Genomic DNA, 15368 nt, shown 5'->3' with positions numbered 1-15368 from the left:
GCGTGCGTATGAAAACGGAACTCCTCCAAGTCTGCAAGTCCAAAAATAAATTTATGGTGAGATTACTACATTTTATTTAATTAAATGCATTTATGGTGAGATTATTATATTTTCATGTCAATCTGTGTTTTGACCACGAACCATGCGCTGTCACCTTAATTCAGCGCGTCCAGCAGAGCAAAGATAGACTCGGAACAATCACTGCACTGCTGTGTAGTAACTTTTTGCGTTTTGATATTTCACTCAAAAATTGATACTGAAAAGAAGTGAATTTCTACATGACATGCCACATGACATTTTATTAGCTTGTAGACACAGATATTATCAATCAATAATACCCATAAGTAGCCTAGTTTATATTCTCCACAATTAGCTCATAAAAATAACGTGCTTTTTGTCTCAACTTTGTCTCAACTGTACCAATGTGTGGTACAGTTGAGACAGTACCATGGTACAGTTGAGACACCCATTTTTAATGATGTAAAGGAAACTAAATGTTCATTGCAAATATCATAAATAAAGACACATAAAGAAAAAAACAATTGGGCAACATGTTTATTTATTCATCCATTTAAATTCATTCATTTTATTTAAATTAGCACTGGTTAAAATATATAAAACAGGAACAATATATTTAATATATTTATTAATAATACACAGTTTAAATATCACAAATATCAAGTTTTATTTTAATTTGCATCCTATGCTGGCTAATTACGACGTTAAACCTGTTATTATAACACTGAACAACTAAACAGTGTGTTTCCTAACAGAACTCTATCGCGGGTACTTTTGATACACGTGTGTCTCAACTTACCCCGCTGGTCAACTTGCACATTTCTCTAGATTTTGCAATGATCTTGCATGACACAATACCATGAAATATGCCAGTTTTTAGGGCACAGAATAACGTTTGTGATGATACCAGTTACGTTTAACAGTCACATAAGGATAATAAGCTATTCATTGTGTAGTGTGCATTGTGAATCTTCGGATCGGATATGTTTACGTTGTTAAAATTTCCCATGATCAAACTAATGCACATGTGCACAGCAAAAATCACAGCTTTTGCATGCTGCGCACGCAAGTTATGTAAGGTGTCTCAACTGTACTCATGGCTCAACTGTACAGTACACAGTCTACCCTATACGCGCACATCACCAGGACCGCATTGACGGACCGCATACGCATGCAGTGTGAAAGCTCTAACCTTTTAACATGGGTGCGGAAAAAATACACACTGCATACGCACAAACGGAGTATATAAACGGGCGTGACACTGGCGCTTTTTCTGCCAGTGGTCTGGCAGAAAAGTGCAGGTACGCTTAAGAGTAAAATGTAGAAGTGCCGGTACTGCGTACCGGTGAGTGCCGCCCCACTTCGAGCACTGATTTGAAGGAAATGATCCCAGTCTGGCCCTGATAGTGGCAGTTCCGTCTGAAAATGATTCCAGAACCTGCCAGTGAAAAACAAATGCTATTATAGACCTAATAGTCATGAATGCCACTGCTTGTATTTCTCTTATCTGAAATGTTTTTGTCATCATGTTAGCAAAGTTGTTGTCAGCGTTGTTATTGGTAACACTTTAAAATAAGCTTCCATTTGTTAATATTAAATAACAATAACATCATTACCTTTGTTAATGTTAATGTTATTTTATAAAATTGTTGTTGTTTAACTTAACTTTTGATTTAAAAAAATATAGTTTTAAATGTTAAGATAAACATGAACTGATTAATAAATGCTAATTTTCATTCTTAGTTCATGTAAACTAATGAAACCTTACTGTAGTGTTACCGATAAAATTAAAATAAATGGAAATTAGAAATTAAATAAGGTCGAAACCTTCATACACTCTTAAATGAAAAGGTTCTATATGGAACCTTCAAAGGTTCTGTCAGGCGCATCATATATAGAACCTTTCAGGGGTTCCAATCATGGGATCATTTTATGCATTTAGTATTAATTACTTGATTTAGTCATTTTTATTTTTGATTAAGTTTTATGAAAAAAATTAATAGGCTAACCTGTTAAACATGAAAGTATTATGCAATTATTGAATACATTTCTCCTTATTTAGAACCTTTTTGGCATGAAGAGTTCATCACTTATATATACACTCTTTTGTATTTTTCCTTTTCATATTGTGATGATTGTATCTTACTTGTGGTGGTAAACATCAGGATCTCGAATCATTCTGTTATTGAAGCCGATGTACAGGTCGTCCCATAGCAGCCCGTTCAAAACTACGTGTCTCATCACCCCCACTCTGTTCTTGATCTAAACACACACGTTTCATGTATTAAAATCAGTGCATATCTCATCCAAAACACCATTAAAAAAATAAGCTGTTGAACCAACTTAATTAAATTAAGGAAAACTTTTCTTGAAAATTGAAATTACATTTTTCCAACAAAATCTAATTAGTTTGTAATGATTTGTTGTAATCTTACAGTATGAACTTAAATTCATTTAGTCAAAACTAAAATAATTGTGTCATTCCTAGATAAAGTTTTGTCAAGTTAACTAGATTACATTTTTCTCCTGCCTTAACATTATAATTTTAGCTAGTTTGACTCTACAGCTACTTCCAATTATAGTAGCTACTAGCGTTCAATTTAATTAGATACATTTTTTTACATTTTTTAGTAATTTTAGATATGACTTATGCAGGACTGCGAGTAATCTTTAATGCATATGTAGTGTGAGTGCCCACACCCTAAACACAGTCATCTCTCTTCTGCATTATGGTAACCACAAAATTAAAAAACATTACAGAAAGTTAACTAAGTTTCTAACATAACTAAACATTAAATACTAACATTAACTAACAACATTTCTATTTACTGAAAAACATAAAATAACACTTTAATCCCTAAATTTACCCTCCTAATGCAGTCAATTGCAAAGCATGCTGGGAACTACAGATCCACCCAGTTAGTTGTCAACAAAAATGATTCATGTAGTTCTCTTACGAGAGTATCTCTCTTAGTGCGTAATATCTTACGCTATGGGGAAAACCTCTTTTCCACGAGATATTGAAGCCCAAAATTATCCTAAATTTTGAATTAATGTAAAACGCTGTGCGGCAGCATGCAGACATAGGCAAGAAGGCTGGCGCGCCTATTGGCTGCCCTGCGGCAACAGCAGCAGCCTATCGAGAGAGGCCCTGCGTGACGTGATACCCAATGGGGGCGCTTCGCATACATTTCGTCACGTCCCGCCAGAATAGGCCAGTCACTGGGGAAAAACGACCTGGTCGTGCGATTCCTCAGGGGAGCTCGTAGGCTGAATCCTCCCAGACCCCCCTCAGTCCCTGTGTGGGACCTTTCTACGGTTTTGGAAGCCATGAAAGGTGCCCCATTCGAGCCAATTCATTTGTCAGACATGAAACATCTGTCTTTCAAAACAGTGTTTCTTATGGCTCTCGCTTCAGTGAAGCGCATAGGGGACTTACAAGCGTGTGACTCAAAAGTCATACTCAAACCAAGGCACGGGTACGTGCCCAAATCCCTCAACACACCGTTCAGGGCCCAGGTTATTTCCCTGTGCGCTCTCCCAGTTCATGATGAGAAGGAGGATGCGAGTCTCCTTTGCCCTGTCAGGGCACTGATAGCTTATGTGTCCTGCTCGTCTGTCTTCAGACAGACCGAGCAGCTCTTTGTTTTGTTCGGCGGACGCTCCAAGGGACTGGCCACATCAAAACAGAGCCTATCCAGATGGATAGTCGACGCCATAGCACTGACTTACACTTCTAAGGGCCTGCAGTGTCCTTTGGGTGTCAGTGCGCACTCCACGAGAGGCATGGCCTCGTAGTGGGCGTGGTCTAGCGGGATTTCCTGGCATGCTTATGATTGCACATATGCACTCCACTTAAAATATGCAGTTTTTTGTCATGATTCGAGTGTTTAGAAACAAAATGTCATGAGACAGATGTTGTCAGATTGAATTGGTGATTTCAAATATAAAATGTATTCGTAATTTGTAAAAGTTAATGTTTCCCCAAAGAGAGTTAGGAGCTGTACTTGCATGACTTAAAATAGCGGTTCAAAGATGGCCGCCGAGTGAAATGACTTGCCTTAAAGGGACTTCGGTGTGTAACTCACCAGTGTACTTGCCGCCGTGGAAGGTCATGGGGAAACCGGAGGCGCCGCCGGCGAAGTCGCTCATCATCACGTCAACACCGTGAGGGAGACGTCCATTGTTTGGTCTGGTGCAGTCCATCGTATTCAGGATCAAGTGACCTTGAAAGGTTTTTTTTTTTTAGTTTATCCAACCTATTAGCAAAGTTGTGCATTTCTGAGGGGCTTTAGCCGCTTTACTGAGGAGAAAAACTATCTGATGAAGATAATCTGTTTGTAGGTGATTCATCATTTTTATTTATATGAAACAACATTATTTTACTGTATTATCTTAACATATTTATGGAGGGTGACACTTTCACACCCTTGAACGGAATGAAGTGTGGTTGGTTTATCTACACTTTAACTTTTCCCTAACGGCAGTTATTGACTTAATGTGTCCTGTATGTACTTTACATCACATGGTATAGATAAAGGCAACCGAAAATCTTTCTATGACCTCGTTCTGTTCATCTCGTCTTATTCTTATCATTAATTTGTTACTTATTTTTCATACTTAATTAGATAATTAGTAACATATAAGCTCTTAGTCCTTCCTCCAACAGAGGAATAACATGGGTCACATCAAGTCAAGTCACCTTTATTTATATAGTGCTTTATACAATTAAAATTGTTTCAAAGGAGCTTTACAGGGATAAACAGGACAAATCAGCAGCAAAATACCTTTATACTCCACAATCAAGCAGGTGTCCATCTCAGGATGAACTCCGTCCATCAGAATCATAAATCTCAGGTGATCATCGACCTTTTCAAATGATTCAAAAGCCGAGATCAAAAAAAGTAGAACACGTGAAAAAGAGCAAAAGAGAAAAAAAGCCACGTATCACTTACATTCTGCCACACACCGAACGGCACCACTTTGATGTTTGTTAAATTCACTCCACTTTTCTCCAGATACCTGCAACAAAACACAAACAAATGGTTTTTCTGCAAGTCAGATGGTCTCTCTCTAGAGCAGGGTTTCTCAAACAGGGGTTAATTAAAAAATAAGGTCACACTTTAGTTTAGGGTCCAATTATCACTATTTACTACGACTTTTGCCTCAATAAATGCCTAATTACTGCTTAGTAATAGTTCGGTAGTTGTTAAGTGTTAAGTTTAGGTATTGGGTGGATTAAGGGATGTAGAATATGGCCATGCAGAATAAGGCATATAATATGTGCTTTATAGGTACTAATAAACAGCTACTATAATATGCATGCTAATAAGCAACTAGTTCATAGTGAGAATTGGATCCTAAACTAAAGTGTTACCAAAATGAATAATTAAATCATAAAAATGTAAAATTGAAAACCTCTGAACTGTCAAACCCCTTTTTGAACATAGATGTGAAAAGCACAATCCGTTCTTAAAGGGATAGTGGTTTGTAAGTGCAAAAAAAAACTATTTACCACTTTATTTACAAAATATGAATCTCCAATGCAGGTTCACGAGATGTTTGATGCGCGTTGAAGATAAATATATTGTAAATAAAGTGGTAAATTATGTTTTTTTGCACAAACAAAGTACTCCCGTCACTTCATAAAATTGAGGTTAAACCACTAGAGTCACATGGATTACTTTAATGATGTCTTTATTATCTTTCTGGGGCTTGAAACTGGTAGTTGCGTAGCTGTCAATGGAGGGACAGAAAGCTCTCAGATTTCATTAAAAAGATGAACGAAAGTCTTACGGGTTTGGAACGACATGAGCGTGCGTAATCAGGAAAATCAACCACAGACAATAAACATAAACGAGACCAAACAAAGAGCTGAACGAACTGAAGGCTTAAATGCACAGACTAAGTAATCAATGGAAAGCGGAACAGGTGCGTAAATTAGGAACAATGGAAACTGAGGGCCTGTTTACACGACACCGTTTTCAACTAAAAACGTAAAACTTTTTATGCGTATTTTGGCCGTTCGTTTACACGTTTTGGGTGCCTGAAAACACAAACTTCTGAAAACGGGTTTCAAAGTGCAAGTTTTCGAAAATGGTCTCTGTGTAAACAACAAAAACGTGAATTTCTGAAGACAATGATGTCATGCACATGCGTATTATGTGTTCAGTCTATAGTGTTTCATCGCCATCTAATGGCCTGGCAGCAGAATACAGCGGTTTTAGTCTTTTTTGCAGATCCGTGTGAATGGGGCAGCCCGATCTCACGGCAATTCGTACAAATTTTACGAGGTGGCTAATTCGTACAAATTCATACGACCTCACTCGTACGAATTAGTACGATTTTTGCTGAATCGTACATATTTTACGAGTTGCCCAATCCGTATGAATTTGTACGAATGACCTAGCCCTGACCCCTCCCCTAAACCTACCCATCACGTGGGTTCAGACAAATCGTACAAATTCGTACGAGTGAGGAAAAATAGTGCCTTTTTCAACTATTATATAACTTTTTGTGGAATGGAAAGATTCCATTGATGTTAAAGATTCTTTTTGGAATTATTATATATTTTTTTTAAAGTGTGTGAAGTCGTTTGCTCTAGAGTTCAGACTCACCAGAACACCGGCCTTGAAGTGTCTCCAACATAAATGAGAATATCTGGACGCTTTTTGGAAAGATGTCTCAACGTTGGGTAGCTGATAGAAAAAATATGCAAAATATATATATTTTTTGCATTATATAATTTAATATAAGGAATATAATACATGCAGTTGAAGTGTTGTGGTGGATCAGACTGTAACCTCAGGTGGTCTGAATGCATGTGGCTGATGTAAATGAGATCTGCCTGACTGAGTCTGTCCATGGCATCAGATGGAGGTTCATGAACGAGCCACCAGCCTCTCGCAAACGCTGGTCCAGTGAGCCACGGGTCAAACATCATCGTCTTGTTCCCCGCTTTAAGCTCCATACACGCGTGCGTGATGTATGTCAGCTGAAACAAACGCACACACACACACAGAGTATTTATGGATTGAATGCGTTTCATGGCAACATACAATGAGAAAAAACATGTTAGCATCGTGCTAATTCATGTTAGCAATATATTAAATGTTACCCAATGGCTAAATAATGCTAAACACATGCTAACAGCATGATAAAACGTGCAAGCATTGTGATAAAAATTTGCCACGGCGAACTTCACTTTCAATTTAAAATAGCTGTCATGATATTTCCAATCTTCAGTGTCACATGATCCTTCAGAAATCATTCTAATATGATGATTTGCTGCTCAAGTAACATTTATGATTATTATCAATGTTGAAAACAGTTGTGCTCCTTCATAGTTTTGTGGAAATCATGACCCTTTTTTTTTCAGGATTCGTTGGTGAATAGAAGGTTAGAAAAAAAAACAGTGTTTCTAGAAATTTTTGTAACATTATAAATGTCTTTACTGACACTTTTGTCAATTTAATGTGCTCCAGCTGAATAACGGTACATTAATTTCTTTACAAACCCCAAAATTGTGAAAACTATCAGCATGAGTACCAGGGACTATGAGAAAACTGCAGGTTGCAGCAGGGAAGGATGCAGGATCTAATCTGCTGCAGTGTTTATTTAAAAAAAAATCATCGATAACAGAACAACATACGATACGCAACGGACGAGAGACTACAAGACAAAACTTAACACAGGCAAACAGGGAAGTTTACAAGATATTTAACAAGACACAGCTGACAAGACTAACGAGATGAAACACATGGAAAACTATTGAGGAGGAGACTGAAAGTATTCAAACATAAGCCAAAAAAAACCTGACCGTGACACAAACTTCACTTTGAAAGATAATTTTGACTGATCCTTTGGCAAATAAAACCTACAGAATATCAGTTTATTGAACTGGAAACAGTGTTCTCATGGCTGTGGATGTGTGAGCAGGGACTTACAAAGCAATCAAAGCTGACACGCACAATAGATACAATAGGTTTATTTAAAGGTGCAATGTGTAAACATTTTGAGTGTCTGTTAACAGAAATGCAATATGACATCCATAACTATGTGTTCAGTGGTGTATAAAGAACTTACTTAATAAACCGTAATGTTTTTATTACCTTAGAATGAGGCATTTATATCTACATAGGCGCGGGAATCCCCTTCTATGAAGGTCGACATATTGTGACGTCATGTTTCTACCGTAGCCGAACAAACATCGCTACAGAGAGCATTTCGTCACTACCTTGAAAGAGAAGCCGCAGAAAGCTAGAAGCTAGCCATAAACACCGTGAGTAGTGACTTTTCCCTTGTCAGTGGTGTAAAATATGTAGTTGGATTGTTCCATGTAACTTAATTCTTCTCCCTCGCTGTGTTATGGCTTTGCTATGTGGGGATAAATGTGCTGGTTATGTGAGACAGCTGATTATACTCTTGTCATTGACCGTAAAACAGTTACAGGAATCACCAACCCGTCGATCTTGGAAGCATTTTAAGTCGATCTAGTTTCCAAAATCAGAGAAAAAAAGCCTATTGTGTGTAGTAAATGGTGTCTAGGGGATGCGGAGGCGCGCGCGCTGTTACAATCACGTTATTTTTGCCGCACGCACCTTTGGGCTCATGCGGACGCGTCCAGTATAAACAAGGCTTAACTCTTTAACCAGCTCAGCCACAGTAACAGCTCATATTAGCCAGCTAAACTTTTACTACCCTGTTAGAAAAAATATATAGTTGCATAGTTTCATGTGGTTCTTCTCCCTCGCTGTATTATGGGTTTGCTATGTGGGGACTCGGAGAAATGTGCTGGTTACGTTCGTGAGACAATCAACTAATTACTATTATTATATTACGTATTAAGACCCTTGATCCTCACCTGACTATGGCTTTGTAAAATTTATCCATGATGTGGTTTATAATGGACTGTGGTACAGAAACTTGGTTTACTCTGGCTATTCTCTGCCGTCTCAGACGACAATGTTTGTCCCGTTTTAGCCACCGTAGCTTCTTCAAAAGGGAGGGGTGAGCGGGGGGCTGAGCCCTTTATGTAAACTCGCAACCGAACCGCTAGATGTCGCTTAAAGTCACACACTGCACCTTTAACATGCAGTTTGAATTAGCACATCAATATTTAGTCTTCACTGTATGAATTAAGTATAAATGTATTCTTATTGATGCTAAGTTATTTTCTCTTTTGTTTGATTCACGTTAATGACACAGAGCAGCAGGTTTATTAGGCTGCTGTCACTTTAAGGCCAAACGCACGGATCCATTATACTGATACACAGTACCGCTGCTAGACATTTTGGTGCCCTAAGCATAATTCCTTTATGGTGCCCCCCGCCCCCGGGAAAAAAAAAAGTTTATTTTTGCCGGTTTAACTTTAACTTTTTAACGCGCAATCCAACGGAACACTGAGGCGGCGGCGGCACCATCGTTACTTTCTAGAGCAATTAAATACTCTTGTTCCGCCTGTCTTGTTATATACATCCCTAAAAAGTGCCTAATAATATTTCTATAATGAAATAATATCGGCACTATAATTATTATGACTATGATATGATGATTGATTTTTCATTAGGCTATTTTGGGTGCCCCCCTCAGCACTTGGTGCCCTACGCACAGCGCGTGATGCGCGTGGTGGGAGCGGCGGCGCTGCTGATACACATCCGGTTTACACCCAAATGTTTACTTTCACTTGAGACATAACCAGTTGTGTTTACATGAATACTCCACATGATGGACATTTTGGCATAATTGCATATGTGTATTTGATCATTCAAGCGAAATAAGAGTGAAAAAGTACTGAACTACTGAACGCTGCTTTCTGTGTGCACACTTACGCTGTGTGTCAGTCAGCGCGTTAGTTTATTGAGTTATTTTATTTTTTGCCGCCATAAAATAACATTGACTGTTGCAGGGTTAGACTCAGGTAGACTGAATGGATCATTAATGAGTGTGATTTACCGTGATCTCTCCGGCGTGTAGCTCTTGTGATTCTCTCGGCTCTGCGGTCCAGGGGTCTGGAGGATTCAACTCAACCAGCTCTAAACTACCGTCAGTGTCTGACAGCACTGCCTCTACACACACACACACACACACACACACATACTGATAATATGACAACAGCTCCCACTAACAGGAAACTTTCTCAGAAAAATTTGACTAACGTTCTGGCAAGTTATGAACAAACATTCTTCCAGTAACGCTAATAGAACATTCTGTCAGAGTGATCTGGTTTTTCAAGTATAAAAACCTTAATTACACATCGTTCATAAATGTTTATAGTTGAATGTTACTACTTGTTTCAGAACGTTCAGAGAACATTCAAAAGATATTTTCCATAATGATTGCGAAATTATAAAATGGAATGTTGCTTTAACGTTCGCATAACCAAGAAAAAGAGAACTTTCAGAAATAATGCTTTTATTATTTAATGGAAACGCTAGAAAAATGTTCTTAGAACATTTGCTTCCAACAAAAATATAAATAATATACATCTATGATATTTTATATATGTGTGTGTACAGTATATATATATATATATATATATATATATATATATATAGATAGATAGATTGATACACCTATCAGTATTAAGTTTGTCATTAAAGCACAATTCAGTGAACAGTTCTAAAAAGAACCTTTTCTTAAAAATCTAAAATACCTTTTCCACTATAAAGAACCTTTTGTGGAATGGAAAGATTTCATTTCTCCAGTAGCAGTTTTAAATAACAATGATTTTACCGAGTTCATCTTGCATGAAGCTGTCTGGAGGGTTGACGTACTCCATGGTGGCCACATTAAGTTTCCAGTAGTGTTTAGTGCAGCGCACTGTGCTGTTACACAAATACACAAGCACAATGATTCCTATAATATACTTCTACAATATTCAATTGTAAATCTTCCTGCACTGTGTGTCAGTGTTGGTTGTAGCAGAGATGAAACAGGATCTAAGTGCAGCTATCTTTATTTAGAAATCAACTCAAATCTTTACAAAACAGAATCACAGGAACAGAACAACCAACTTAACATGACGTAGAACTGACAATGAACTGAAAGAAACTGTAAAGATCTCATCTTTGGGTTGCTGTTCCCTTCCTGACCAGCAGGGGGCGCTCTCCTTGAGTCTTCTATGCCATGCTCACTCCAGGCCTACAGATGGCACTTATAATCTGGGTCCTGTTCTCTCCACTCCTGCAGATGGTGCCAACGTCCCTAACCTTTTTAAGCACTCTGCTCGTTAACCCTCATTCCCATCACCTGTGTCTAGCCCTTTATAAGTCTGTTTGTTCCCTGCCTTTGTGTTCAGTCTTGAGACTATGTACTCTGTGTCTCAGTGCTTTGTGATCAGTTCTCAAGTTAAGTTTGTTCTTTATTAAGCCTTTTTGACCCTCGTGTCTATTTTGTTTCTCTGTTTAATGGAAGCTCTGCTTTCCTCGTTTATTTGTACTTTGTATTTTTTCTTCAAGTAAAGATTAAATTTTTGGAAAGGAACACAGACTTTCTGGATCATTTCTCTTCTGCTTTTGGGTTCAACTGTTGGGGATATAGCTCAGTGGAAGACACCTTGCACTTGAGCACAGCAGACCCGGGTTCGATCCCCACCTAAGGCAACCCCGTTATAGAAACACAGGGTTTAAATAGACAGAAAAGAGAGGGCTAATTACACACCTGAACAGAAACAGAAAGAAACAGGGAGAGAACTAAACTAGAAGATTAACAAAGAAATTCAGACATGAACAGGAAAAACAGGAAAAACTCTCATGAATGCACAAACTCAAAACGTGAAAGTTTGTCTGCTAAAGTATTTTACACTTTAAGTCCTGCTTTAGGATCGTTTCTGATGAAATAGAACGCTTAAGATTGAAATTTGGACAAATGCTGCTGTCCCGAGAATTTTCGGTTTCTGTGTTAGTAGAATTAGTATTTTTCACAAAACACTTTACCTTAATGCTGTTTTTAAGAGTTCAAAACTCATTCACTTCTTGGAGGGAGCCCGGTCTAGAGTGTCACATGATTTTCGTGCATCTAACCTGGACATTGTCATTGCCAACATCAGACCGAAAATATGCCAAAATCATTTACTATGGTGATTTTTCTTAAGTATTTAAGTATTTGAAATACTCAAAATATTTTGTTACAAACTACATTTTATTTTTTCCACACCTGCAAAAAATGTTTATTATGTTTATGCTTCAAATGAGAGATGTTTTGCAAAGTAATTATATATCGCAAAAATTTACTAATGGCGATTAGCCAAATATAATCGTAAAGATGTACGCTCGTATGTGACAGTACATTGTTAGAACAGTAGCTGTTAGTCTAACTTGTGTGTCACTGTGTGTCACTGTCACTGTGTGTAACCGATATCAAAGATACAGCTATTCATTTAGCTGACGCTATAAGTGAAAGCGACCAGCTGTATTTTTTAACTTACCCTGCAGTATACGTCCATAATGCTAAAATATGGGATGTGAAAGCTTACGTGTCATTCTATTATTTTTGGCTGTAGAACTTGCATGATAAATAGTAATGGGCGTGCTAATGTTGTTTTCCTCAGCGTCTCAGCATAATGACAGAGAAACGGGCTCTGATAATGCATTGCTAATGTTACTCGCCGTTTTTATTACCCAAACAATTCCTTACCTTTTCAATTTGATGGACCCACCTCCTTAATAGGAGCTACCGTAATGTTACTTTGCACGAACATGCATAACTTTGTTCGACTGTCACGGATATTTGAAATATCCATTTACATCAAGTACAAGTTAGCCAAACATAGATGAATCTTAGTTACCTGTCCAGAAATTCTTCTCCGTTTTCAGTCGGCTCCATCTTTCAAAGGCATCTCTATACAGATCCTTGTTTTATTTCGGACTTTGTCACAAAGTATTTCGGATTCATAACGAGTTTATTTTTTGGTTTCGCAACGTTGGACATTTTTTTATCCGATTCTGACACGTTTGTAGCTGCAGCTGTGGTAACTAGAGCAGAGCTGGCAATCCGGATACCGCAACACTACTGGCTTCGTGATTGGTAGATAGGTGGAGGGTGGCGCATCAGACCAAAACACAACATGACAACATCAACATCAGTTGAGGGCTGCAACTTCACTTTTTAAATGACAATATCCTGGCCGGACTACTGTTGTCAGTGATATAAGTATTTGAAATGAACATGATTTCTTAATGTCTAGTGACATATCAGGGCCATTTTATGATTAATTGAAATATATTTCTTACATACAGCTCCTTTAAGATGACTTAGCATATTTGATGTGTTTCCGTCCCCCTTTTGCACCGACTTTCCTCTTGCAAGATCTGCAGACAGGGTACCCATCCTCGATTAAATTGCCCTCAGGACTCTTGTAACAGCCAAAATACGACCACACCTCAGATTTTGTCCTCTTGGATGGCTGAAAAATCTCCCGAACGCTGTCATCTTGTGCAAAAAACAACAACATTGCATGGCATGCTCGCGCGGCGTCGTGCCTGCGTCAGACTGATTCTGGCTGGACAGGATTTACTGCGAGTTTTCAAAATCACGATAATCAAACACGGTTTTAGTGATAATTACATTTTTAACTATAATACTAACCGTCAGGACATTTTATCGTGGTTTATCGTGAAACCGGTAATCGTCCCATCCCTATATATGTATGACACATAATATATATACAAATCTTTTTTTTTATTAAAACCCTTCCGAATGTGTAATACAAGTTTGGTGAATGTAAAGCTGCTAAAGTGGAGATTTCTGACTCAAATCTCACAGCATTTAAATATAAGTATTGAAATTGAAATCTACAAATGCAAATCATAAAGTGTTATACAATAAACACTTAAAAGTGTAATTTAGGTGATTTTTTTCCAGTAGTCTAAAAGGAGAAAGGTTACAGAAGCAAAATCTAAAAATGGACCAGTGCATGAATCAAACAAAAGGTTTTGCTGGTTATTTCTTGCCTAAAGTTTTCAAATACTCTTCAGATTATAATAAATAAAATATTTTAAATAATTACACTTTTTTTATTTATTTACACAGTTATAAATGGTGGAACATTACCTTTGTTGAAGGCAGCGGCTTCTGCAGTTCAGAGAGACTTTGTGCTGCAGCCCATGAATGTTCAAGGTTTTTATCAGGGCGTTTCAAGAACAGGGCGGCAACCATCACGTCTCATGAGGGACTTTTTGTCTTTGAGTATATTCAACAACAAAAAAACCTGAACATTAAAAAGTCTGAAAAGACAAGTATGACATTTCCTGTCACTGCTCTGCTGACATGAGCACAGAACTTGCTCATAGGGTTAAGCAACATAACTGTAGGCCTACATGTTGCCACACTGTAAAAACAAACTTCTACTCAATGAATCTACTCAAAATGTTACAATTTGCACTCAATTTCTTTTGGGTTTCTTGAGTGAACGCAAAGTTTCTTGTCTATTTTTTTTTAAATCAAGCACTTTACACTTTAATACTAATAAACATTTATGTCACTATATAAACTGAAAGTAGAAGATGCTGAGTGAGTGAGAGAGAGAGAGAGAGAGAGAGAGAGAGAGAGAGAGAGAGAGAGAGAGAGAGAGAGAGAGAGAGAGAGAGAGAGAGAGATAATGGCCTATACAGCTGTCTGTAATTTACTACTGATACCCATTCTTTATAGTTTAACAGTTATCATTAATTACAATAGCTGCCATGTAGAAGTACGGCGGTTTGTTTCAGTAAATATTGTGGAATACTTTGTACGCATCTCGTGTGTGTGTTTCATTTTTATTACATGATATCATGTAAGAGAGACTTTTGTGGTAGACACGGAATATCAGATTTAAGTTTTTTGGAAGTGGTAATCACATTTAAGAAGACTTTTTAATTTAAGACTTTTTAATTTAAGACTTTAAGACTTTTTAATTTCATTATTGCTTGTCTGCCTGCTGTTTGGATTCCCAGAATTATAGTCGACTATATTTAGAGATTCAAGGCGACCGTCCTGGCCTCTCCATTGGCCAGAAGTATTGGAGCTAGATGTGCATGTGATTGTGTTTCCGATCAAGATTCTTTTGTGCATGTTTGCTGTAATAGAAAGTAATTTTGAAGTAATATAAAGTTTAAATCCATACATTAAAAATTAAGATAATAAAGAAAAACAAAAACATATTCAGCGTTAACAGATAAGAGGAATGTTCTGCAGGAACACATATAATAATTATAATTTTTTTTAATTAATTTTTTTATTACTTTTTTATTCAAATTACCCACTGTTATTAATGTTAATCAAACAACAAACTTTTCTAACTTTATAAATGTGTATTTAATTTACACAGTAAAGACGATGCATCGTTTTTTTTTATTACATTTGATTACTTT

At 37.4% G+C, this 15368-nt stretch overlaps 1 protein-coding gene across 1 annotated transcript; it reads right to left on the bottom strand.

Annotated features, from left to right (window-relative positions):
• Positions 1-541: 541 nt before the first annotated feature.
• Positions 542-14307, bottom strand: LOC143741443 (cytidine monophosphate-N-acetylneuraminic acid hydroxylase-like). Its single transcript, XM_077233790.1, has 11 exons — positions 14287-14307; positions 14071-14114; positions 10753-10844; positions 9973-10085; positions 6822-7012; positions 6636-6716; positions 4974-5040; positions 4806-4887; positions 4107-4244; positions 2165-2280; positions 542-1456 (listed from the first exon to the last, which is right to left on the bottom strand). The coding sequence occupies exons 1-10, from the start codon at positions 14305-14307 to the stop codon at positions 2201-2203; spliced, it is 909 nt and encodes a 302-aa protein (XP_077089905.1). The 3' UTR covers positions 542-1456; positions 2165-2200.
• Between the last annotated feature and the right edge of the window lie 1061 nt (positions 14308-15368).

The sequence above is a fragment of the Siphateles boraxobius genome, unplaced genomic scaffold (assembly GCF_051911475.1).
Source record: "Siphateles boraxobius isolate OS27281-9 unplaced genomic scaffold, OSU_SipBor_1 19, whole genome shotgun sequence".
NCBI classification, from domain to species: domain Eukaryota; kingdom Metazoa; phylum Chordata; class Actinopteri; order Cypriniformes; family Leuciscidae; genus Siphateles; species Siphateles boraxobius.
The sequence above is the reverse complement of the archived record's forward strand: the minus strand, read 5'-3'. Positions and strand labels throughout refer to the sequence as shown.

What these genes read in the sequence shown, in the direction of transcription:
- LOC143741443 (XM_077233790.1), bottom strand. Translation starts at nt 14,307, where the DNA reads ATGAGCAAGTTCTGTGCTCAT. An exon ending in TACACGCCGGAGAGATCACG is followed by an intron (nt 7,013 to 9,972) that starts GTAAATCACACT and finishes CGTTTGTTTCAG; the next exon opens with CTGACATACATCACGCACGC. An exon ending in CGTTCGGTGTGTGGCAGAAT is followed by an intron (nt 4,888 to 4,973) that starts GTAAGTGATACG and finishes TCATTTGAAAAG; the next exon opens with GTCGATGATCACCTGAGATT.